General features: G+C 47.0%; 1 protein-coding gene across 2 annotated transcripts in view; it reads left to right on the top strand.

Moving 5' to 3' along the window:
- Positions 1-20,102, top strand: part of LOC119962995 (NACHT and WD repeat domain-containing protein 2) — a 214,917-nt gene extending 194,815 nt beyond the window's left edge. For both annotated transcript variants that reach the window (XM_038791433.1, XM_038791434.1), the window contains one exon: positions 11,931-20,102. In XM_038791433.1, coding sequence (XP_038647361.1) covers positions 11,931-15,869 — 3,939 coding nt within the window. In that variant the 3' untranslated portion in view covers positions 15,870-20,102. The remainder of the gene's footprint in view (positions 1-11,930) is intronic.
- The last annotated feature ends 5,995 nt before the right edge of the window (positions 20,103-26,097 follow it).

Below are 26,097 nucleotides of genomic sequence, written 5' to 3'. Positions count from 1 at the left end.
CACTACCTTGGACATTGCCTTGGAGAAGGCTGTCCAGAACCCAGAAAGCTTGGGGCAAGCCCAAAACATGTGGGTGTGGTTGGCCAGGCCCCTCTGGCACTGTTCGTATTTGTCCTCCGCCTCCGGGAAGAACCTACTCATTCGGGTTCTGGTCAGGTGCCCTCTGTACACCACTTTGAGCTGCATTAGGCTTAGCCTTGCTCAGGAGGAAGTGGAGTTCACCCTGCTCAGTGCTTCGCTCCAGAGTCCCCACCCTACCTCTGTCCCCAGTTCGTCCTCCCATTTCTGTCTGGTCCCATCCAGTGCTGTTTGGGCTCTGTCCAGTAGCTGTCCGTATATTTTCCCCCCTTCTTGCTGCTTGTGCCTATCAGGTCCTCTAGTAGTGTGGTTTCTGGGGCCCCGGAGTACCCTAGTGTCTCTTTGCGGAGGAAGCGTTTTATTTGGAGGTGTCTCCATTCCTGTCCTCTTGATAGTTTCCACTTCCTCGTCAGTTCGTCCAATGTCGCCACTCTGCACCCCACGTAGAAGTCCCCGACCGTCAGTGTGCCCCCGTCCCGCCTCCATATTTTGAAGGTGGTATCTAGCATGGCTGGGGGGGAATCTGTGAATGCCGCAGATGGGGGCCAGAAGGGACTCTTTGGTTATCCTGAAGTGCTATCTCAACTGGGTCCACATTCTCAGCGTGGCCGCTACCACTGGACTTGTTCTGTATCTTGTTGAGGAGGATGGGAATGCTGCTGTGGCCAGGGCCTGGAGGGTTGTTCCTTTTGTACCAAATCTGTGTCGGGTTCTTGTACCCATCCCCTCACTTTTTCTGCCGTTGCTGCCCAGTGGTAGTATTGTAGGTCCAGTAGAGCCTTTCTTTGCAGTGTCAGTTTGGAAATTCAGGGTTCTTGCTCCCCCACACAAACACTATGATTAGCCTGTCTATGTTTTGGGAAAAGGCCTTGGGGATGAAAATCGGGATGGATCTAAACAGGAAGAGGAACATTGGCAGTGCGTTCATCTTGATCATCTGCACTCTCCCTGCCAGGGAGAGTGGGAGTGAGGCCCACCATTGAAGGTCTTTTCTTACTTCCTCCACCAGGCTGGTCAGGTTCCACTTGTGAATCTGTGTCCAGTCTCTGGCTATCTGGATCCCCAGGTAACGGAATCTGTTCTGGGCCGTTTTGAATGGGAGCCCCTTCAGCTCTGTCCCTCCCCCTTTTTGGGTTCACTGAGAATGGCTTGCTTTTGTCCAGGTTACGTTTGTAGCCCGAGAAGGGTCCAAACTCTTTCAATATTTGCAGTATTGCCTTCAGTCCCTCCTGTGGCTTCGAGACATCGAGGAGCAGGTCATCTGCATAGTGAGACTCTGTGCTCTCTGTCTCCTCTCCGGATTCCCTTCCAGATTTTTGCATCCGCACGGCTACCGCCAGGGGTTCGATCGCTAGCGTGAACAAGAGTGGAGACAAGGGGCAGCCCTGTCTTGATCCTCTGTGCAGCTGGAAGTATTCAGAGCTGGTGGTGTTAGTTCGGACGCTCGCTTTGGGAGCGTTGTCCAGGAGTCCTACCCCAGCGGTGAATCCCGCTCCTAGCCCAAACCGTTCCAGTACCTCGAGGCGGTAGTTCCATTCGACTCTGTCAAAGGCCTTTTCTGCGTCCAGGGAGATGATCACCTCTGGTGTTCTCTCCACGGGGAGGGTGTCATTATTACGTTCAGCAGCCGCCATATGTTCACTGTGAGCTGCCTACCCTTGACAAAGTCCATTTGGTCCTCTGCGACCACCTCTGGTACACAGCCCTCCAGCCTTTTGTCCAGGACCTTTGCGAGTATTTCCGCATCCACGTTCAGCAGTGAAATGGGTCTGTATGATCCACATTCCGTCAGGTCTTTATCGCTTTTGGGTATTAGTGAGATTGTGGCCTGCGCTAGGGTTGGGGGGCAGAATGCCCCTTGCCAGTGAGTTCGCGGACATGTCTCTCAGGTGTGGGGGCAGGACTGGTACAAATGTTTTGTAGAAGTCCGCCGGGAACCCGTCAGATCCCAGTGCCTTCCCCGCCTGCATGGAGCTGATGCTCTCCATGATTTCACCCAGCTCTATTGGTGCTTCCAGCTCCCCCCGTCTGCCTTCCCCCACCACTGGTAGTTCCAGTCCGTCTAGGAACTGTTTCATTCCCGCATTCCCGTTGGGAGGCTCGGAGGTGTACAGTCCCCAGGAGAAGGTCTCAAATGCCCGATTGACCTCCTTTGGCTCCGTTACCAGTCTGCCTTTGCTATCCTTAACCTGCGCTATTTCCCTCGTGGCTGCCTGCTTTCTCAGCCGGTGAGCCAATAGGCAGTCAGCCTTGTCTCCGTGTTCATAGAAGGTCCCCCGTGTCTGGCGGAGTTGGTACACTGCTTTCCCAGTGGATAGCAGGTTGAAGTCCATTTGCAGGTTTTTCCTCTCCACCAGCAGCACTACGGTCGGGGCCTCGGAGTATTTTCTATCGACTTCCAGAATGGAGTCCACTAGCTGTTGCCTGGCCACCCTCTCTTCCAAAACTCTACTTGCCTTGCAGGGTATGATCTCTCCTCTGATTACGGCCTGCAGTGCCTCCCAGAACATGGAGGGTGAGACCTCCCCATTTTGGTTGTTACTAACGTATTTGGCTATGGCCTGCGATATTTTTTGGCAGAAAGCCTTGTCAGACCAGGAGGTCCATGTCCAGCCTCCACGTGGAGCGCTGGGCCTGGCCTGTCTTCAACCTCACATCCATATAATGTGGAGCGTGGTCAGAGATAGCGATCGTGGAGTAGGCCGTTCCCGTGATCCCTGGAAGCACCGATTTCCCCACTGCCAAGAAGTCTATATACCGTTCTATATACCTTGTGCACCTGCAAAAAGAACGAAAACTCCTTTTCTCCCGGATGCAGCAACCTCCATGGGTCCACTGTTCCACGAAGGCCCCTAGCTCCCTAGCCATTCCAGACGTTTTCTCCGTTCTGGGGTTTGATCGGTCGGTCAGTGGGTCCAGCACACAGTTAAAATCGCCCCCCAAATCAGTCGGTGTGTGTCAAAATCGAGGATTTACACCATAGTCTTCTTTATGAATTCTGAGTCGTCCCAGTTGGGAGCGTACACATTTACCAGTACGACAGTTACTCCTTCCAGGACACAACTGGCCATGATGTACCTTCCCCCAGGGTCCGTAACTGTCTTCGTTCCCGTAAACCTCGTCCATTTGCTAATTAATATTGCTACCGCCCTAGCCCTCGTCGCGTAACATGCGTGGTACGTCTGTCCCACACAGCCCTTTCTTACCAGCAGTCGGTCCTTCTCCCTCATGTGTGTCTCTTGTAGGTAGATTATGTCTGCTTTTAGGCTTCTTAGGTGGGTGAAGACTCTGGATCTTTTCACAGGGCCATTGAGTCCCCTTATGTTACAGGTAACAATCCTGTGTGGGTGGTTTCTGACCCCCGGTCCTGCGGGATCACCCACACTTACCTGGTGGATGTGCCCCAGCACTCCGGGGTTTCCCTTTGCTAGAGGGCGCTCCAAAATGGCCAAGGTCACCGCTCTCACCATGGGGTCGGGCCCCAGCGCTCAGGGGTTTCCCTTTGCCCAGGGGGCACCCAATGTGGCCACACAGGTGTGCCCCTGCTCTCCGGGGTCTCCCTCCGCCCTGATGCCCTCTTGAGTGGCTGTTTGCAATGCCCTCTTGGTTCTTCACCCTGCTCCCTGCCCGCCGAGGCCTATGTCTGTACTGCTTCACTATCTCACCCTTCTCTTTTGTTCTGCGTTCTCTTCCAGACTCCTCTCTCCCTCCCACCCCAGCCCCTGTCCCTTTGTCCCCCCCCCCCTGCGTTCTCCCCCCCTTCTGCCCCCATCCCCTCCTTGTGCCAGATGATCCCTCTCCCCTGAAAGTTGCGCCATGGCCCTCCTTCCTTCCTGCGCTCCCGTGCTGGCCCTCCTGGCTAGTACGGTGGCCCTCCTCCCAGTAGTTGCCCAGTTCTGGCCCTGTTTAACTTTTCTCCTCCTGATCCTTGTCTCGCCTTCCTGTTTGCTTTCCTCACCCTCATTTCCCTCACTCAACTCCCCTCCATTGCATTGAGAAAGGAGACAAGCTGTGAGACAAAACAGCACAGTCCCACGCAAGGCATAACACACATGTGCACAGTTCATGATCCCATTGTTCTTGTTTGCGGTCTGTCCTCCGCTCTTTGTTCTGGTTTTCCCTTCCTTTTCCGTCCCCATGGTATTCATTGCCATTGCGTGTGCTCCTCCCTCAGCTTGTTCGCTCTAACAAACTCATCAGCCACCGCTAGGATGTTAAAATACAGCTCTTTCCCCTCAAATGTTACCCAGAATTTGGCCGGGAATAACATCCCAAATTTCTCCTCGCTTTTGTGCAGTGTTGATTTTGCCTTGTTGAATTCAGCCCTTTTTTTGGCCAGGTCCGCCCCAATGTCCTGGTACACCCTTATGGTCTTCTTTTCCCACGTGCTCTGTCTCATTTGCCGGGTCCACTTTAGGATTCTCTCCCGGTCTTGGAACCGGTATAGCTTCGCAATAATCGCTCTGGGCTGATCCCCGGCTTTGGGCTTGGGTCGGAGCGACCTGTGCGCCCTGTCTATTTCTGGGGGTTTGGGAATACCTAATTTCCCACTAGCTTACCCATCATTTGGGTGATGTAGCCTGTTGGGTCTCTGCCCTCCATCTGCTCTGGCAGAACCACTATTTTAATGTTCTGCCACCTTGACCTATTTTTCTGGTCTTCCACTTTCCCTCTTAGGCTCCCCTGGGCCGTTATTAACCTTCTGACCTCGGCTTCTAGGGTTATAACCCTGTCGCTCTGGTCCGAGGTGGCCCTCTCCAACTCTAGAATCATTTTTTTCTGCGCCTTCACTTCCCTTTCCAGGCCTTCGATGGTCTGCTGCATTTTGTGCGTCGTCTCCTTCATCATTGCGTGGAGCTCCGACCAGAGCGGCTCCTTTATGCTGGTCGCTGCGCCCTGCTCACGCTCCGCTGCTTGGTCCGCCATCGTTTACCCTTTCAGACTAACCTAAACCTCCGCCTCATCTTGTGGGGCAGCCTGCCTGTGCATCCGCCGCTCATGCGCCCTTCCCTCGCTGGTACTACTGCTTGCGTGTCTCTGTCTCTTCATCTTGGTGTTTTTCTTTCCTCCAGCCATCTGTCTGTCTCTCTTTCTTTCCCCACTGCTGTTCCTTCCCCCGCTCCTCTGCTCTCGCTGGGTCTGCCTCGGGCTTCGGGTTTCCCTTTGTTTTGTTGGGGTGGGGGGTTAGTTACCTTCTTCCCTTCTTTCCTTTCTCTCTTTCTTTGTCTCTTTGTTTATTTATTTACTTCTATTTTTTCCCCCCTTCTTCTTCTCTTTTTTTTCCCCTTCCTTTTCACTGGGTCAGGAAGGTTTGGGAGAGATGTTTCCTGGTGCGGACCGGAGTCCCTCTTTATATCGTCGCTCACCACGTGGTCGCTGCCGGTCCGTTGCGGGGGGGGGGGGTTCCTTCTCTCTCTATCTATCTCTCTCTCTATCTCTCTCTTCTGCTCGCTGGCCCCGCGGTCTGGCTTCGTGGTCTGGGCTGCCGCTTCTCTTCTGCCACCCACGTTCTGCCGTGCGGGGAGGGGCGGCTCAGTCGGGCAGGCTTGCAGGCTTGCGGGGGGGGGGGGGGGGGTGGCTCGATCTGGCAGGCAAGCAGGCTTGAGCTCTTAGGCGCTCGTTCTGTTCGGGGCCGCGACTCTCCTCGGCCGCTTCTGAGCCTCCGACTCCGGTTCCTCCCGCACCCTTTTTTAAAATTATTTATGTTTTTTGTTTTATATTTTATATTCTCTGGCTCCTCTACCACGGGCCTCAGCTTACCGTTAGTCCAGTCCCTTGCAGCTCTTTTTCTCTTCCTGTTCGTACCTTCGGGGGAGCGCTGCGTGGGCTCTTCAATAATAAAAATACCCCCGGGACTAAACAAACAAAACAAAACAAAAAACCCTGAAAGTTTAGTCCTTTAGCGGGAGCTGCCCCGTGCAATTCTTCCCCCGACAGAGCTCTACCGGACGTCTAACTGCATTTTACAGTATACAGTATTCTGACCAGTAAAACCTAACATGCTGAATGCTTTCTTCACCACCCTGTCCACCTACGACTCCATCTTCAAGGAGCTATGAACCTGTATTCCTAGATCTCTGTTCTGTAACTGTCCGCAACCTGCTACCATTAACTGAATAGGTTCTGCCCTGATTTGATCTACCAAAATGCATCACCTCACATTTATCCAAATTGAACTCCATCTGCCATTCATCGACCCACTGGCCCAATTGGTCAAGATCCTGTCGCAATCCACTATGCCACCAATCTTGGTGTCTTCTGCAAACATGCCTCCTACATTCTCATCCAAATCATTTATATATATCACAAATAACAGTGGACCCAGCACCGATCCCTGAAGCACACCGCTGGTCACAGGCCTCCAGTGTGAAATTCAACCCTCCACAACCACCCTTTGACTTCGGCTGCCAAGCCAATTTTGTATCCAAATGGCTACCTCACCCTGAATTCCATGAGATTTAATCTTTTGCAACAACCCACCAAGCAGTACCTTGTCAAAAGCCTTGCTAAAGTCCATGCAGACAACGTCGGTCGCACTGCCCTCATCTACCTTCTTGTTTACCCCTTCAAAAATCTCAATCAAATTTGTGAGACATGACTTTTCCCTTACAAAGCCATGCTGACTTTCCCTAGTTAGCCCTAGCCTGTCTAAATGCCTGGAGAACCTGTCCCTCAGATTCCCTTCTAACAACTTACCCACTACAGAAGTAAGACTCATCGGTCAGTAGTTCCCGGGCTTATCCCTACAGCCCTTCTCAAACAAGGGCTGACATTTTCTACCCTCCAATCTCCTGTGGCTGTCGATGATTTACATGTCTCAGCTAGGGAGCAAACAATTTCCTCCCCAGCCTCCCACAACGTCCTGGGATACATTTCATCAGGTCCCGGGGATTTGTCTATCTTGATGCACTTTAATACCTCCAGCACCTGATTTTCTGCAGTATGTCCACGCCTCAAGACATCACTTTTTATTTCCCCAATTTCCTTAACCTTTGTGCCTTTCTCAACAGTAAATACTAATGAGAAATATTCATTAAGGACCTCTCCCATCCCTTGTGGATCTGCACATAGTTTATCCTTAAGAGGCCCTATCCTTGCCCTCGTCACTCTTTTGCCCTTTATGTATCTGTAAAAGCTCTTTGGATTTTCCTTTGCCTTATCTGCCAAGACATCTCATGTCCCCTTTTTGCCCTCCTGACTTCTCTCTTAATTCTACTCCGACAAGCGCTATACTCTTCAAGGGATCCACTTGATCCCAGCTGCCTAGGCATGTCATATGCCTCCTTCTTCCTTTTGAACATTGCCTCAGTATCCCGAGTCATCCAGGGTTCCCTACTTCTACCAGCCTTATCCTTCACTTTAAAGAGGAATGTGCTCAGCCTGAACCCTAGTTAACACACTTTTGAAAGACTCCCACTTACCAGCTGCCCCCTTGCATGTAAACAGGCTCCCCAAATCAACTTTTGAAAGTTCCCGCCTAATACCATCGAAATTGGCTTTTCCCGAATTTAAAATTTTAACTTTTGGGCCAGAACTATCATTCTCCATAGCTATCTTAAAACTAATGGAATTATGGTCACTGGTCCCAAAGTGATCCCTCACAAACACTTCCGTCACCTGCCCTTCCTTATTCCTCAAGCGGAGGTCAAGTTTTGCCCCCTCTAGTCGGGCCATCCACATATTGAATGAGGAATTCTTCCTGAATACATTCGACAAATTTCTCTTCATTCAAGCCCCTAGTGCTATGGCTGTCCCAGTTAATGTTGGGAAAGTTAAAGCCCCCAACTTTTACCACCCTATTCTCCCAACAGCTATCTGTAATCTCCTTACATATTTGCTTCTCAATTTCCCGCTGACTATTTGGGAGCCTATAGTACAGTCTGATCAAAGTGATCTCAACCTTCTTATTTTTTAGTTCTACCCATATAGACTCAGGCGGCAAACCCTTGGATATATCCTCTCTCGGTACTGCTGTGATGTTGTCCCTAATCAAAAACGCAACTCCCCCTCCTCCTATCTCCTGGTCTATCTTTCCTTTAGCATCTGTACCCCGGAACTGCCAGTCCTGCCCCTCCTTTAGCCATGTTTCAGTAATAGCTATAATATCCCAGTCCCCTTGGTGTCAGCTTCACAAATTGAATTTGGGCAGGTTGATAGAGCAAATGAAAGGGGACTTCCAAAGGTGGGGTGTTCTCCCGCTGTCATTGGCGGGGAGGGTACAGACTGTGAAAATGACAGTCCTCCCGAGATTGCTGTTCGTGTTTCGGTATCTTCCAGGTTTCATCCTCAAGGCATTTTTTAGGAAAATGAATGCAGCAATCTTGTGTTTTATATGGGCCGGGAAAGCCGCACGGGTGAAGAAGGTCCTACTTGAGCGGTGGCTCAGGGAGGAGAGGTTGGCCCTTCCGAACTTTATTAATTATTTTTGGGAGGCTAATATATTGGTGCTTAGGAAGTGGGTAGTGGGTGAGGGATCGGCCTGGGAGCGACATCTTGCAAGGGCACGCGTCTGAAGACTTTGTTAACGGCACCTTTGCCACTCATCGGCTAGGTACTCCACAAGCCCAGTGGTAGTAGCAGCCCTGAGAGTGTGGGGGCGCCGGTGTGGTCATCGATTTGTGACAATCACCGGTTTGCTCCGGGGGGTTGGACAGGAGCTTCAGGAGGTGGCAGTGGGCAGGGATTGAGAGATTTGGAGATCTCTTCATTGAGGAGGGTTTCCCGAGCTTGGAGTAGCTAGAGGAGGAGTTTGAGTTGCCAGGGGGGAATGGGTTCCGGTACTTACAAGTGTGGGATTTTGTCCGGAGGCAGGTTCCAAGCTTCCTTCGCCTCCCACTAAGGGGACTACAGGATAAGGTGATGTCAAAAACAGGGGTCAGGGAGGGAAGGATCTCGGAAATATATAAGGAACTGATGGAGTGGGAAGGGGTCCCAATAGGGGAGGTGAAGAGGAAGTGGGAAGAAGAGTTGGGAGAGGAGTTGGAAGTCGGATTATGGGAGGAGGCCCTGAGGAAAGTCAGTGCATCCTCATCATGTGCCAGGCTTAGCCTGATCCAATTCAAGGTGGTCCACAAGACTCATATGACTGTGGCCCGGATGAGCAGGTATTTTGAGGTGGTGGAGGACAAGTGTGGCGGTGTGGAGGAAGTCCTGCAAACCATTTACATATGTCTTTGGCGTGTCCGAGGCTGAGGGGATTTTGGCAGGGAATTTCAGATGCCATGTCGGAGGTGCTGGAAGGGAGGGTGATTTTGAGTCCAGAGATGGCAATATTTGGAGTGTCGGAAGATCCGGCAGTCAGGGCGGGTGAGAGGCCGACGTTTTGGCCTTTGCCTCCCTGGTGGCCCGGAGACGGATTTTTTTGGGATGGAGGGACTCGGAGCCTCCAAAGTTGGGTGTTTGGGTCAATGACATGGCAGGGTTTCCTGGGCTAGAGAAAATGAAGTTTGCCTTAAGGGGTTCACTACAGGGGTTCACTAAGAGGTGGCAGCCATTTATCAACTTCAAGGAAGATTGACCATCAGCTGGGGGGGGGGGGCAGGGTGGCAGGAGGGAGGCATGGAAGTGACGAATAAGGGTAGGGAATCTGATGTATGGGTAGTTAGTGTCTATGCTTGGGTGGGGGGAGGTGGTGTTGGGTATGTTATTGTGGGGTTTTTGTGTGTGTTGGATCTCTTTGTTTAAAACATTCAAATTATAAATGCCTCAATAAAATATTTTCTAAAAAAAAAAAATCCCAGTCCCATGTACCTATCCCTGAGTTCATCTGCCTTGCCCATTAGGCCTCTTGCATTGAAATAAATGCAGTTCAATCTGTTTCTCTGCCTTCCACTTTTCTCCTTACTGGCTTTTGTTTCTATCCCTTCTTTACTACCCTCTGACCTCCTGCAATGGTACCCATCTCCCGGCCACATTAGTTTAACCCCTCCCCAACAGCACTGGTAAACAACCCCCCAAGAACATTGGTTCCAGTCCTGCCCAGGTGCAGACCATCCCATTTGTAATAGTCCCACCTCTCCCAGAACCGGTTCCAATGTCCCAAAAATCTGAATCCCTCCCTCCTGCACCATCTCTCAAGCCACGCATTCATCCTGGCTATCCTGTTATTCCTACTCTGACTAGCACGTGACACTGGTAGTAATCCCGGGATTACTACCTTTGAGGTCCAACCTTTTGGTTTAGCTCCTAACTCCCTAAATTCAGCATGTCAGACCTAATTCCATTTTCTACCTATATTGTTGGTGCCTATATGCACCATGACAGCTGGCTGTTCACCCTCCCCCTTTAGAATGTCCTGAAGCTACTCTGAGACATCCAGGACCCTTGCACCCAGGAGGCAACTTACCTTCCTGGAGTCTCATTTGCGTCCACAGAAATGTCTATTCCTCTTACAATTGATCCCTTATCATTATAGATCTACCACTCTTTTTCCTGCCCTCCTGTGCAGCAGAGCCAGCCACGGTGCCATGAACCTGGCTATTGCTGCCTTCCCTAGTGAGCCATCTCCCTCAACAGTATCCAATGCGGTATACCTGTTTTGGAAGGAGATGACCGCAGGGGACCCCTGCACTACCTTCCTATTCTTCTTCTGCCTGTTGGTCAAACATTTCCTATCTCCCTCAGTACTCTTTATCTGCGGTGTGACCAGCTCGCTAAATGCGCTATCCACGACTTCCTCAGCATCGTGGATGCTCCAAAGTGAGTACATCCGCAGCTCCAGAGCCGTCAAGCAGTCTAACAGGAGCTGCAGCTGGACACACTTCTTGCACATGAAGGAGCCAAGGACAGTGAACGTCCCCTGAACTCCCATATCACACAAGAGGAGCATGGCACGGTTCTGGGATCTCCTGCCATGTCTTAAACCTTAGGTTAACTTGTACAACTACAATGCCAAACAAAAAGACAGATAAATGTAACTTTAAAAAAAACTGCTTACCAATCACGACTACTTACCAAATAAATTCAAAGTTAGCAGGTCCCCTCTTGGCCAATTAAATCTATGGCTCCTCTCCCACTTTTAAATTTCCGGCTCCTCTCCCATGCTTTTAAATCTCCGGCTCCTCCAGCGCTTTTAAATCTCTCGCTCCTCTCGTGCTCTTTTAAATCTCCGGCTCCTCTCCCCCGCTTTTAAATCTCCGGCTCCTCCCACACTTTTAAATCTCCGGCTCCTCTCATAGAACATAGAATCTACAGTGCAGAATGAGGCCATTCGGCCCATCGAGTCTGCACCGACCCACTTAAGCCCTCACTTCCACCCTATCCCCATAACCCAATCACCCCTCCTAACCGTTTTAGGACACTAAGGGCAATTTATCATGGCCAATCCACCTAACCTGCACGTCTTTGGACTGTGGGAGGAAACCGGAGCACCCGGAGGAAACCCACGCAGACATGGGGAGAACGTGCAGACTCTCTTAAATCTCAGGCTCCTCCCACGTTTTTAAATCTCACTAATTTAAATCTAATATAGAACTTTATGCATTTTTACAAAACGTAACATAAGTACATGGTACAAAATTTCAAAATCTGTTTCTCAGAATTATTCTAAGATTGAATGTGGTACATCCCAGGGAAAGTAATTTGAAGAAGTGGAGAATGAGAGACAGTAACATCCTGTTTTGTCTCGATACACTAATCAGGCTGGAATCTTCTCTAATCTGAAGAATTGATGATAACTGCTATTCCATTTGCGACTAAAGATAATGGGGCTTCTGATTGTACCCAGCAATTCAGACAAATTTAATGTATATCTTCCAGTAGCATCACATTTTAATTAATGACAATGAACATTAAATCATTTTACGCGTCATCAAATGTCAGTTCAAATCTTGTAATATTACTTTACATTTCAGGCCTATTCTTGGCTTCAGAAGGAACTGGGCCCCAATTCTGAACCAGTTGTGACTGTGAGATTTTTGGGAACAACAGACTTAAGTACAGAACTCAAAACACTGCTGCAAAGCCTCTGTGAGCAATTAGCCATTAACTATCGATGTCTCATACACAATTATCCTCAAAAAATACATGACCTGAGGGAACTATTCATCAATCTTCTGAATGAGTCTTCATTTCATCGACCACTGGTGTTAATTTTTGATGCTCTTGAGCAGCTCTCAGACTGCGAGGAGGCTCGCAAATTGTGGTGGCTCCCCATTCATCTTCCTCGTTCAGTTCGTGTAATATTGTCAACTCTACCAAATAAGCATGGCATTCTACAAAAGCTGAAGTGCTTGATACAGGATAATGATAATTACATTGAACAGCCTCAACGTGACAGGAAGATGTGCAGCCAAATTCTTAAACATCAGCTTCTACAGGTGAAAAGAAAGGTTACTTCAGGCCAGCAGATCTATGTCAATGAAGCACTCTCAAAATGTACGCTGCCTATGTTTGTTAATCTGATTTGCCATGAGGTCAAGCAGTGGAGATCACACAAGGATGTTGATGACACTTCACTTTGTGTGACAGTGCATGAAAGTATTGAGCACCTTTTCTCGTCTCTTGAACGCAATTGTGGTTCTAGGCTGGTCTCAAGGGCTCTTGGCTTCATCACAATGGCAAAAACTGGACTGAGTGAAATGGAACTGGAAGACGTCCTTTCACTTGATAATTATGTTCTTAATGAAATCACAGCAAACTCTGAGCTTCAGAATCCATTGCGGATACCATATTATTTCATCGCAAGACTGAAGGAAGAGCTACACGGTTATTTAGTGGAGAGGCAGGTGAGAAGTGTCACACTCCTAGTATGGGCAAATCGCCATCTTCATCTGATCGCTCAGAAACTGTACCTGCAGAATGAGGAAGAAATGCATGAAATGCATAGCACCATGGCGGATTACTTCTTAGGAGTGTGGTCTGGTGGGAGACCGAGGTTGTTTCATCCTGAGAAAAGCCATAACCAACCTCTAGACATTAATAATAAAAGCATTAATGATGAAAAACAGACTGTCGAGAAAACCTTTGACAGGCAAGTCCCTGAGCAGCCATGGGTCTTCCAGTGCAACTCATTGGAGCCAGACATCTTTTTTGTAAATCATAGGAAAAGTACCGAATTACTGCATCATCTGACTAGAAGTGGGAGGACAGATGATCTGATGTACAGTGTCATTATGAATTTCAGTTGGCTGTACACCATGATCAAAATTGGTCACCTCGACAAAGTCCTTTCCGACATCGATCTTGCTTACAATTATTCACAGGAGAAAGAACTGAAATTTCTGGCAAGGACACTGCGAGGCATCAAGCTGAAAGTTTCAAAGAACCCAAGTTCATTGTCTGCTGAGCTACAGCAAAGGCTTCTACCTGTTGTTAGTTCTTTACCAAAGCTAAGGCACCTTCTCTTAGAGTGCGACAAAGATGGCCCAAAGTATTGCTCAATAGTGCCTTTGCATTCCTCTTTGGATGTGACATATAGCCCAGAAAGACTCCCGCTAACCACCAGCTACATCCATGTGATTGAAGTGCTGCCTACATCAAGCCCCAATGTTATCATTGCTGCATTGGAAAATGGTTCCATTACTACCTGGGATGTGGAGACACGACAAATTCTGCGCCAAATTACAACTGCAAATTCGGCCGTGCTCGGAATGAAACTTACTCACGATGAGAAGTACCTGGTTGTGTCAACAACAAAAAATACATTATTGATATATGACAATCATAATTCATGCCTATTATCAGAGGTGGAAGTCAAAGGCTCCAAGCATTGCATTGCAGGTGGAGGCAACTGTTTTATTTACGGCTTCACATTATCAATTAACCACGCCCTTGCATGGTTGCAGGGGAGTAAAGATGTGCACGTGATCGATTTAATTTACGGCTGGCCACTCTACCAGTTCCATTGCTGGTATGAAGTTACTTGTGTCCAATGTTCTCCAGATGGAGTGTATGCATTCTGTGGACAATACCTGAACACAACCACCATTTTCCTCCTGGGAAGTGGTGAAAAGCTCTCCACAGTGACATCCGAGTTTTCTGGCGGGTATGTGAAATCTCTTCTCATCCTGGCTGCAGCTCAAGAAATGGTGATGATTGACAACGAAGGCAGCCTGTCTGTCTGGAATATGGATGAAATTACGAATCCTCAACTTATTGAGGATTTTGACTGCAGAGGAAAGGATAATGAAGTGGTGAGTTTAGAGCTGTCAGAAGACCAAAGTGCAATCCTCATATGTAAGTCTTTCAGTATTGAAGTATTGGACACCAACATCTGGAAAGTGGCTGAAAAGTTCAAAGCAAAACGCAATGAACGCTTCATATCGGCAGTCCTCTCCAAAAATGGCGACTCAATTATTGCTTCAATGGAGCACATGTCATCAATATTTGTGTGGCGGAGAGACACTGGACAGTGCATGGCAAGTTTGCAGGAAATCTCAGGGGCCATTGTAAAGTTGATCAAATCAAATCAACACAATTTGTTACTGTCTTTGACAACAAATGGTATTCTTTCTGTCTGGGATATAGACATCATAACCGCAATCTCAAACATAGATAAAACAGGAAAAGCGATTCAAAGTCTTCTCCAGCCAGGCAGAGGAGAATTGATCTATACACTGGATGGCTCTGAATCGGTTCATAAATGGAGCTTCAGCACAGGATATATTGAAGCTATATTTAAACATGATGGCATTGTGGAAAACTGTGTTCTCACATATACAGGAGAGCTGATGATCACTTCCGATGACAAAGGAATCCAATACATCTGGAACACCATTACCGGGGACAACATTTTTCGCATCAATGGGCAGCGGGTTTCCCAGCTACTGATTACACACAATGACCAGTTTGTAGTCTCACTCTGTAACCAGGGTGTCTCTCGGGTCTGGCGACTGTCCACTGGTCACAAAGTCTGCAATATTCTGGTTCCCATGCAGAATGCATTTATCACATACCCTAACACCTTCGTCATTGGTGTTTCAAAAAACAAGCTGCTGGCCGTTAGTTTGTGGACAGGAAGCGTGACAAAGAAGTTCTGCTGTGACGATGGCACAGTCATTGTAAATTTCAAGCTTATCCCTGATTCTCCAGACTATGTGGTTTTCATTACTTCCACTGAAACGCTGTTTGTTTGGAGTGTAACTGAGGAAACAGTATGCAGACGTGTGCAACTCCCTAATAATTTCCTGAAAAACCTGGAGGATTTCCAGATATCTCCCAACGGGAAACTGGGAATTTTGTCCCGGGGCGATGACAACATTAACATCATGGATCTACATAATGGAAAGCTGCGCCTCGTTCCTGCCACTGGAATCATCTGGCGTCAGAAATTATCATGTGACGGCCGTTACCTAGTGTACATTTGCTTCAGAAATAGCAGCGAAGAAAAGGACAGTGGGGCTGTGTCCAGTTTAATAGTGGTCAGGTTGGCTGATGGCAAAAACATTGGAGCATGCTCACTTTATAAGACTCCAGCTTTTCTTAGTCTGTCACCACGACACCTGAACATTATTGTGGGTTTTGATGATGGCAGCATCGGGACCTACACCGTTGTAGATCGAGTCGACGCTGCCTTAAAAATTAAAATCGCCACTTCAAACAGTCGTCAGATTTTTAACAACGCATCTCAGCGAATCAGGCCGAAGCGTGCTAATTTTACGTGCAAGTACACAGCAGACTGCATATGGAGAGAGTCTTCTGAGGTGTTTTCCAGGGACAGTCCAATTACAGTCTCTGATTCAAGTGATACACAGGACACAGCGCCGACCAAAAAACAACCTTACTGCTCCGACAAAGCAGGTTCAACACTGCAAATAGACTATAAATGTCAAAATTTCACAGCAGAAAGCTAAGCCATGTTTTTGTGTGTGCAAAAAGAGTCACGTATACAGAAAATATTTTAATATGTGGAGTGCCATTTTGGAAGTCACTCAAGGATATTTATTTTATGCTTCTGAAGAATTATACAGTTTTGTCACTTTAAAAGAGATCTTCACTATTTCAAGGGGACTAATATCTCAGGGGTAAAGTAATATATTCTATTCCACATATTTATTTTCATTTAGTTACTGTGACTATTCCCAGCTTTGTTTAATTCCTCGAGTTGGAGCTCAGCATGCTCACTTATTTACATTAACTTACTTATCATAACGTTTCACCTCTAAAGGAAATTTGAGTGAACGATGCTGTTGCAGGCTCAGATATCCTTTAGGAACATCAACTCATGGTATGAACTGGATGCCAATAACTGATATGGCTTGTTTTAGGTGGACTTTAACTGGAGACTGCAACCTCATCATTCATCCAAATTCTTAGCAGGCAAAAAATGCAATGGGAGCTGGATAAAATAAATGAAAGAGCATATTGAAATCTGATCAGATATTAGATGAAAAGAGCAGTAAGTAATTTAATGAAAGTGATTATTTTACTCCTTGGGTAACATTCCTTTTTAGCAGAGAAATGCCACTCTCCCACCTCCCCCACACAACCAGCACCCCCTACCATGGGTTCAGCAAGGGTGCACGTAAAATACAAGGGGTGGCAAATCCACCACCTTCCTACCCACCCCCAAGCAGTTCCCCATAATGTCGTAGGTTGGAGAGCCCCGAAGTCAGCAGGCCACCCATCATATTTAAATAAATAATTAACAGTCAATTGAGCTTATTACCAAACCAATTGACCCAAATAATATGTTGCCCATGCCACACCACTGTTGGTGTGGGCAGGCAGGTGGGAATGGGAAGGCCGTCTTTTTAAGAAAGCTGCTCAAAAGGCAGAAAGTAGGGTGTACATCCTTTTGGGGGTGCCCTGTGAACATCAGGGGGTACTCTCCCAAAGATACCCCCCCTCCCCACCCCGCAGCACACACTTTTTCCCTTCCGCCGCCCTTTCGTCGCCCTTGGCTCCCCGAACCTTCCCCATACAAAATCCGGAACTTGTCTGGGGACGAGGCCATTCCTCTCTTTATCCTGGGCCTTACTTGACATTCCGGCAGCTCCCACTACTCTGGCACTGCTGGAATTGCTAGAGCAGCTCGCCAATCAAATTGGCCAACAGCTCTCGAAGATGGGACTTCCTCCCACTGATGGGTGAGACTTCGACCCGCTGAGGTGGCTGAGGTACTGCTCCCACCTTATTAACGCCACCTGCAGAATATTCCTACTGCGGGGCAGCCATGTTTAACATGGGTTAGCTGGCATCTGACATTTCTACTGGGAGGATTCAACAATCCCCCCCTCTCCCAGAAAAATCAGCTTATTTTTACACACAAGTTATCTGTCAAGTGTTGTGAATGATGTTTTGCTGTGCTGTAGAAAAAATCCAGTGCATAACATCATTTTTTTCTGCTTAAATGAAATGAAAAATTAAATGAAAATTGCTTATTGTCACAAGTAGCCTTCAAATGAAGTTACTGTGAAAAGCCCCTAGTCGCTACATTCCGGCGCCTGTTCGGGGAGGGCTGTGTTCTGTTGCACAGAAGTTTGGCCTCATAAATAAAACAATTATTTCATTAGAAAAAACTGTGAGAAAACTGTACTGTAAGCCACAGTTTGGCAATTCACAGATTCAGCCAGAGCTGAGCATGATTCCCCACATCATTTGACTGTTAAAGACTATTTATATTTTACAGCGGCACTTTCAAATGTTTTCTCTGGCTATCCACATTATGATGCATCAAAGCTGTCAAGAGGTTGAACATCTAAAACATAAAGAAAAATGAAGATTATAACATGTAAACCACAACAGGTGTGATCACATGACAGACGTTTGTAGCGCACATACTTCCCAGGCAGTCAATGTGGTATCTTCAATTTAGCTACAGAGCATCACTCCTGCGTGTTTACAACTCTTTGAGAATGAATTTGAGAAAGTAGTCAATCTGTCAAAGAACAAACAGCTTAACAATGGGCAGATACTTCAGGGAAACCATAAACTTTACAGATATTGTCCATTTGTGGGACTTTCCCTCTATTTTGAGTAACACAAATAACCAAGGAAACCAAATCAAATTAACTAAGGGACAAATTAAAGGGACAGTCCCTTAAAGGGAAACTGCCTTGAACAAAAAGTAAATCACAAATGAACCACCAACATAACTGCAACTGAACATTGGGTTACTATTAGTAACAAATAGAGACTGTTATAAATTGGTTATCTCAGTACACCGAAGAGATGCACAAAATATTAGCCAATCACAGAGACGAGTGACACGATTTAATGGGAAAAAAAGAGTTCCGTTTTGGGTGCCTATAGAGAGGTGTTTCTCGGTATAGCCCCCGCTATCTAATGGTACTCTGCCAGGTTTTTTTTACCTCGGCAGCGAGATTAAATGGCCTTGTCACATGACCAAGTCGGGCACAACGAGGCCATTAAATTGCATCCCATTTTACCGCAGAAAACTGGAATGAAATGTATCTGGTGGTGAAACATGAGTGTTACAAGTTGCAATACTTCACCTGCCTAGCTGCATTCAAACAATTGGTGGAGGATTGCATTTGTCATTGAGTTAATGAAGATCATTTCTCCTTGAATAGATAGTTCTTTTTTTTAAAAAGATGTTCGCAAAACAAACTTAATAATGTCTAGATCAGGGACCATTCTGAAAGTGCAAGAATGAAAATGTGAAGATTTTCTATCATAATAGCTGGATTTTTTAAACAGCCACATTTTGGAGAGCTATTAAAACATATTTAGAAAAATTTTCTATCAAAGCCAACAGAAATGTAGAATAACAAGGGGATATTCTGTTGAGAGAGTACATCCTCTACTGCACCATTTACAAGTGCAGAACTATTGTATGGTATTGAACAGAAGCGCAGTAGCACCATCAGCAACTGATTCAACACAACCATTATCCAAGACAAGTACTGAAAACATTTTTTGTTTGTTTAAAAAGTAACAGATGGGGTTATACGACATTACTGTATTGCACTTATTGGGTTAGATCTTGACCTTGTGCATTAGTGTTAGATAGATTATAGTTAAGTCAACAGCCCAATTTATATCTACTATTTTTATTTCCGTTGACGTCTATGGATATAAAAGTTGAAAGATGTAAAATGGGACCAGGTGCACGATGACACAAGCTAGCTCAGAGGTGAAGTGCTGGTTTGTGTGAAGCCCGCTAGAGTGGACAAGATGGCGGGCAGACACGGGGAATGGTGCAGGAAGCCACGCATCAGACACCTGGCTCTGGGAAATCTATGTGATTAAGTTAACGCAGGAAGATAACAAAACACAAAACCACCTTGAGGCAGCGGAAGGAAAGCTTGTTGATGTGCTTAATCGCATATAATTTAAACACGATTTAATCCTGTGTTCCCAATTTAGTGAAACTCGCAGGTGCCTCATATGCTTTCAGCAGCCCGCCCAGTGAAAGCTGGCGAATTAAATGTAGCTTCCATGGCTCACTGAAAGAATGCTTTGGACTTCCAAGAGACTGAGTCACAGGTTACTGGATCAATCCTCGAGATGTTTTCTTTGTGTAAAAACTTACTGAGCTGACACTGTGAGGGGTGGAGTCTCAGGCAAGAAATTCAGATCTCTGAAGTACTGGGCCCACATTTTAAAGGAAAAGCACACAATTGAAGGGGTCATCTCCTGAAGTGGCATCACAGATCTGAGCCCCTAAGGGAGGACATTTAGAAAGCTGCCCGCACTCAAATGGAGATGTAGTGACAGTGGGGGAATCATCCACCCTGTCACTCTTCATCCACAAGCCCTGGAGGGGATACACTGCTGAACTCTGATAACTCAGACCTCAATTGAACCCGTTGATGCCACCACATGATATTGTGTAATAATGCAGGAATCTTCTCCCTGGACTTTGGAACATCTCTTTTTCTACCAGAGCAGCAGAAATTCAGATGCTGGAGACTTACATTGCAGACCTTTCATAAATCAAGCCTGTAAGAACATTTCCACGGGGTTGGCAGGCGAAACCCTATGGAGTCAGCGGGAGACACATGCAGGCTCAGTGGGGACACAGGACCAGTGCACGATGCCCGCAGGGTCTATAGATGATATCCGCAGGGTCTGTGGGTCATCGATAATGGTGGGGTCAGGGTCAGACAGCTCTTCCGCCCCCCCCCCCCCCCCCCCCCCCCCCATAATTTTCAAATCGCAAGCTATTACTATCAGATTGGAAGAATAAGCGTCTTTTATATATTTGCGTGTGTTCATAGTATAAAATAGGAAAACCCATTTCCAACACTAAATTCCTCACTAAATTTGAACACGAATCAGAGAGAGCGGACTGAATTTTCCAGCTGGAATCATGCTGTCAAATTTCCAGCAGCCAGCTAATTAACAGTTGACAGGTGAGGCTGCCACCCGGAAGGGAAAGGAGGCACTGGAAGCAGTGTGATATCACAGGCAGACCACCTGACCAAGCAAGCCTGGACAGAGAGGGTAGAGGAAGTCAACAGCCATAGGTCATTGTTAGAACCTGGCTTTAGTGCCACATGTTGGTGAATGACCTTATTTGTTCAACCAAGGTGGGGTAGTGCACATTTCACTCCCCTAAGAGGCTTACATGTGGCAGCGTGAGAGGGTGAGGTTAGTGCTGAGAGAATGCCCATCCAGTCAGCGGCAATGGGGTCAGGCAGCAGCAGATCCTTTCAGAGACAATGCTGCATCTTGCTCAATGGTGCCCATCTCTCAGTGTTGACCCTGGCAAGGTTTCTGCAGCGTGGCCACAAAAGCAGGGCGCATCCGGCTTGTGTGTTGTGCTTGTCTTTGTAAGGAAGCATTGTTCAGATTCTTGGCTTCAGGAGAAGACAGCTCACAATATAAAAGCAAGAGTGGAGTCAGTTGCAGGGTCGCCATCCTGGTCATCCTCTCCCCATGGAGGAGGCTGCACAGTAATTGGCAGAACAGCTTTAGGGGGGTGGGTAGGGGGGCACTCCATTGCAAGTGGCGAGTTAGGAATGTTGATAAAAGAGGTGCAATAGATGGGCAAGGATGGAAAATGCCCTTCAATTTAGCTTTCGCCTTATGCCGGCCAGGTCCAAGAACAGAGCACTCAAATAGCTGGGAGATAGCCACCAACCTCAGAGGAGGAGGAGGATCCTCAGAGCATGTACCACCACATCATTCCACTACACCTTCCACCAATACAGATACTCTAACATCAGTGAGTATGCATTCGCACATAGATTCAAGGTCACAAACAGGTGACCACATCCTAGACACACATGAGTAGCTGAACAAGACTGTGACAGAGGCATGAGGAGCCATGTCTAAAATGAGCAACCCTGGTCTCCCTGCATCCATCCCTGAATGCACATGGGACCCGGAAAACCTCGGACACCTGACAGTGTCTTAGTAAGGAGGGAGAGTGATTGCTTCCTGGGAACCGTGCACACACCTGAAGGATCCATTTGCAGTGGTCACACACCAGCTGTGTATTGAGCAAGTGGATGTACCTACACCGCATAGACTGCAGTGGTTCAAGAAGGGAACTCACCACCACCTTCTCAAAGGTTACTAGGGATGGGCAATTGTTGGCCTAACCAGCGAAGCCCACATCCCATAAAAATAGATTTTAAAAAGTGGAAGCCCTTCCTCTTAATGAAGGCCACTGGCAAGTTGGTGGGAGACAATAAGTGGCATGCAGTCAGTCAGAGCCTGCAGCAGGGGAAATCCAGCGATGGCCATGCAACTAATGGTTCACTTAGCTTGACTGGATAGCTGCAAAAACTGGCCCTCTTGAACAGGTCACCAACCACCAATTGATGCATCAATGAGCCACAGACGGTGAGGTCCCACACGTATCTGTGGTGGGTTGCTGGAAAGGTCTAGAGGCAGAGACGTAGATGATCACTACCACAGTGACCTTCCCCAATGCCACTGGGGCTCAGCTCATTCTCCATCATGTCTCACAAACCAGTGACAGCCTCCCTAGAGTGGCTTGGTCTTTGACAATATTGCCCATCGAACATACAAAGATAACTAAAACTCTCACAATACACTCTCTTCTGTGTGCCCCATCCCAAGACTGCTGCTCCAGTTGGCCTTGAGGTTGCTGCTGTTCCGCTGTCTCGAGCTGCAGCACCCTCCCTCTCTACTGCTCCTCTTCACTAGAGTTAATCCCGAGTGACCAAGACCCATGGCAAGTGGCCACTCTCTGTTTCCAAGAGCTACTATCCAGACGCCTTCCTCACCAATCACCCCACTCCCACTTTCTCCTTATTCGATCAACACAAGTGCCAGTTCACAGATGGGACTCTGGCAGCATTCCATAACAGTGCTGGCACCTTTTTTCCAGTGTCCATGCTGCTTCACCCTCCTTGCCAAACTATGACTGCCAACTGAAGCCAGCACTGAGCTTCCACTTGCTTGCCACCTCCTTACACCTGGTGAGGCTTTTAAGCCCCGTGGTTCCTGTGCAGTCTTTCTAAAATCCTTGGTCAATTTGTTGTCAATTGGCTTAATTAACTTTACGTCTTGTTGTAGTACATGGTCATCCCGCCATTCCAGCCATCTCTCAGAATATCCGGTTGCAATGTGAAGTGGTCGGGCTTTCATCCCAACATCTTCCATCCCAATATTTTTCCCTTTCGGCCTTCGGAAAATGCAGCCCAGTGTTACAATAATCTTTGTGCCCACACTTCTAATTTGGAACCAGAGTCCTATAATTTCTGGCCTCATGTATCGAGTAGCAGTCTGCAAATGCAGTCTGTAGTCACATTTTCAGAGGAGGATGGAGGGGTATTCCTTATTGATTTGGGATTAGTGTGTGCTTATAATTTTGATACTGACACACAGACCAATTCAAAAGTAACTTGGGGATTGTCTACAACTTTGCATTTCTCCTCTGACCAACATTATGCTCCATAATTACATTTTCTAAAGAATAAGAGATAAAGTACCCTGTGTATATTGTATTAAATCCTTTACAGATATTATCCACAGCCTAGGGATCTGTTACTACCCTGAACTTAGTCCCAGTCATTTTTATTTGTTTGAATATTGCCTTTTGATGAAAAGCTCCTCTCTGTCTCTCAAAGGCTGCATTCAGAGCTTGTTATTTACCTGCCGCTTTCCCATGCTTCTGTTCACCACTGCCAGGATGATCAGATAATGCTTATTATGAGTTTACATCACATGATGAGGAGAGGATTTTATTCAGTTTTAACCATAGAAGTTTATAGGGAAATAAAACATCTAGCGCATGGTATAAAGAGAGTATTTTCTTGAAAAATAATACCACTTTGCTTCTATTATAAGGCAGTCATTTGTTCTAATGTTGCAGATTAGGTATTGCAATCGTAACAGTTTGTTAAAATATTTTGAATCGGTGTGTTCATCAAACTAGTGGCATTTAAACCTCTCCTGAATGGGCAGATTGTTTCTATCTTCATATCTGTGTACCTGACTGGGACAGATACTTTTTATAACGGATTTGTCGAATATGACTGAGGCCAGCATTTGTTGCCAATCCCTTGTTGCCCTTGAGAAGGTGGTGGTGAGCCGCCTTTTTGAACCACTGCGGTCTCTGTGGTGTAGGTACACCCACAGTGCTCTTAGAGAGGGGGTTCTCGGATTTTGACCTCGCCACAGTGGAGGAACAGCGATATATTTGCAAATCAGAATGGTATGAAGTTGAAAATTGATTTTCTGATCCACTTTATGGAAAGCTTCTAGACTTTAATTTAGTCCGATAGAGATCTCAAATTCCACTGCAGCTTAAGAAATCCTTCAGCATTGTTTTAGAACATAGAACATAGAACGATACAGCGCAGTACAGGCCCTTCGGCCCTCGATGTTGCACCGACATGGAGAAAAAAAAACTAAAGGCCATCTAACCTACACTATGCCCTTATCATCCATATGCTTATCCAATAAATTTTTAAATGCCCTCAATGTTGGCGAGTTCACTACTGTTGCAGGTAGGGCATTCCACGGCCTCACCACTCTTTGCGTAAAAAACCCACCTCTGACCTCTGTCCTATATCTATTACCCCTCAATTTAAGGCTATGTCCCCTCGTGCTAGCCACCTCCATCCGCGGGAGAAGGCTCTCGCTGTCCACCCTATCTAACCCTCTGATTAGATTAGTTTTCATTCCCTTTGATTTCTGCACAGAGGACCTTTTTTTTGGTTTCTTTCCCACACTTGTTGCCATCCCCAAAGTTTATGTCCAGATCTCCTGAAGTCACTGATTCAAGCTGGGGCGACATGTAGGATAGCCAGTACTGAATAGTGGCTGAACTTTACCAGCAAGCACCAGCAGTTAGTGCCAGCTGACTTGTTGACTGCAAAGAGGCATCAAAATTGTGATTGATTGTGACCTTACTTGATGTTCACTCACAGTTGGGGGTCACAGGGGTCAACAACAGAAACCCGGGCTACTTTTATTTGAGGTGACCTAACTCATTGTCAACCTGGTTTCTTCACAGTCATTATGGTGTCACATAACACGAGGCAGTGCTTTTAACCACTGAGGAAATAAGTGTCCTGAAATATTTTCATCATGGGAATTTTAAGCTGGTAACAAAAGGGTACCTTTCATTCCAAATAAAACCATGACTTCTTAATTTCTCACTGTGCTGGGTCTTTTCTGTCTATACTGTAAAAGTGGCTCCAAAATAAAAAACATTAAATAAGCAACGCCGGCGACTATTCCTCCAATTAAATTTAATTGGTAGAAATTCACAGCTACACACATGTTAATGAACAGTAATGTGAGCAAGTTCAGGGAAGTAATCATACCGTGTAAACACATTTTGAAGTTCAAAAGAGATAGTGCTTTCCACCATATAAACAGAAATACAGATGATGCAGAGCGGCACGTTGGTACAGTGGTTAGCAATGCTGCTTCACAGCTCCAGGGTCCCAGGTTCAATTCCGATCTTGGGTGACTGTGTGGAGTTTGCACTTTCTCCCTGTGTCTGCCTGGGTTTCCTCCGGGTTCTCCGGTTTCCTCCCAAAGAGGTGCAGGTTAGGTGGATTGGCCATGCTAAATTGCCCCTTGTGTCCAAGAGGGTAGGCCAGGGTTACGGCGATAGGGTGGCAGGGTAGGCTTAACTCGGGTGCTCTTTCCAAGGGCAGGTGCAGACTCGATGGGCCAAATGGCCTCCTTCTGCACCTTAAATTCTATGATTCAAATATTGAACTCAATGCAAATCATTAGCAACTTCAGAACTGAAGGGTATAACAGTCACTGCACATTTTTCTGACACTCAGTTGCCTACAACTAACTGTTTGTCTTACGTTCAAGTCCAGTGTAGAGTTCAAGATGTAATGTACTTTACTATGGGCTTTACCAAACCAGGTCACAAAAAAAAACAAACTAAAGATCACTTAACTGCCAATTGGATTACAAAGGCACCTCCACAGATTGCCTTGAATTTTAACTTTAGAAAATGGGTGGGTTTGGGTTGGGTGAGCAGGTTAAAGTCTCAGAAATATGTTTCCCGACCCAACTTTCCCTTTTCCAGCTTTAACTGAAGCTGGAAGGAGATGGGGTAGGTAGCCACCCCAATCCAAGGAGGCGTATTGCAATTTTAAATATGATAATAAGGTGGCAACCTTTCAATACTTTTATTGCTGTCAAAGTGCCAGGAAACCTGGCAAGGGCTTGCTGGTTTTCAGGAGGTAATTGCCTTCAAACCTACCATGTGGATCCAAATGTTTGTCTGAGAAGGCTTTGAGGTCAGGGGCAACCTCCAGTGAGGCCTCTGACCACTCCCCCCAATCCAGCTCACTGCATGAAACCCTGATCCTGCCCTCAACTCTCCAAGGCCTCTAATTGCCCCATCCCCTCTCCAGTCTCCAATTTCCCTCAAGGCCTCCAAGCAGCCTGCTTGATTGGCACTCCATCCACCACCTTAAATATTCACTCCCTCCACCACCATACAGTAACATCAATATGTACTATCTACAAGATGCCCTTCAGAAACTCACCCAGGCTCTTTCGATAGCATCATCCAAACCCACGACCTCTACCACCCAGAAGGACAAGGACAGCAGACACAAGGGAACACCACCACCTGCAATTTCATCTCCAAGCTACACATCATCCTGACTTCGAAATGTATTGCCATTCCTGCACGGTCGCTGAGTCAAAGTCCTGGAA

Source organism: Scyliorhinus canicula, chromosome 3 (assembly GCF_902713615.1).
Source record: "Scyliorhinus canicula chromosome 3, sScyCan1.1, whole genome shotgun sequence".
NCBI classification, from domain to species: Eukaryota; Metazoa; Chordata; class Chondrichthyes; order Carcharhiniformes; family Scyliorhinidae; genus Scyliorhinus; species Scyliorhinus canicula.
Note: the sequence above shows the minus strand (reverse complement) of the source record. Positions and strands in the feature narration are given on the sequence as shown.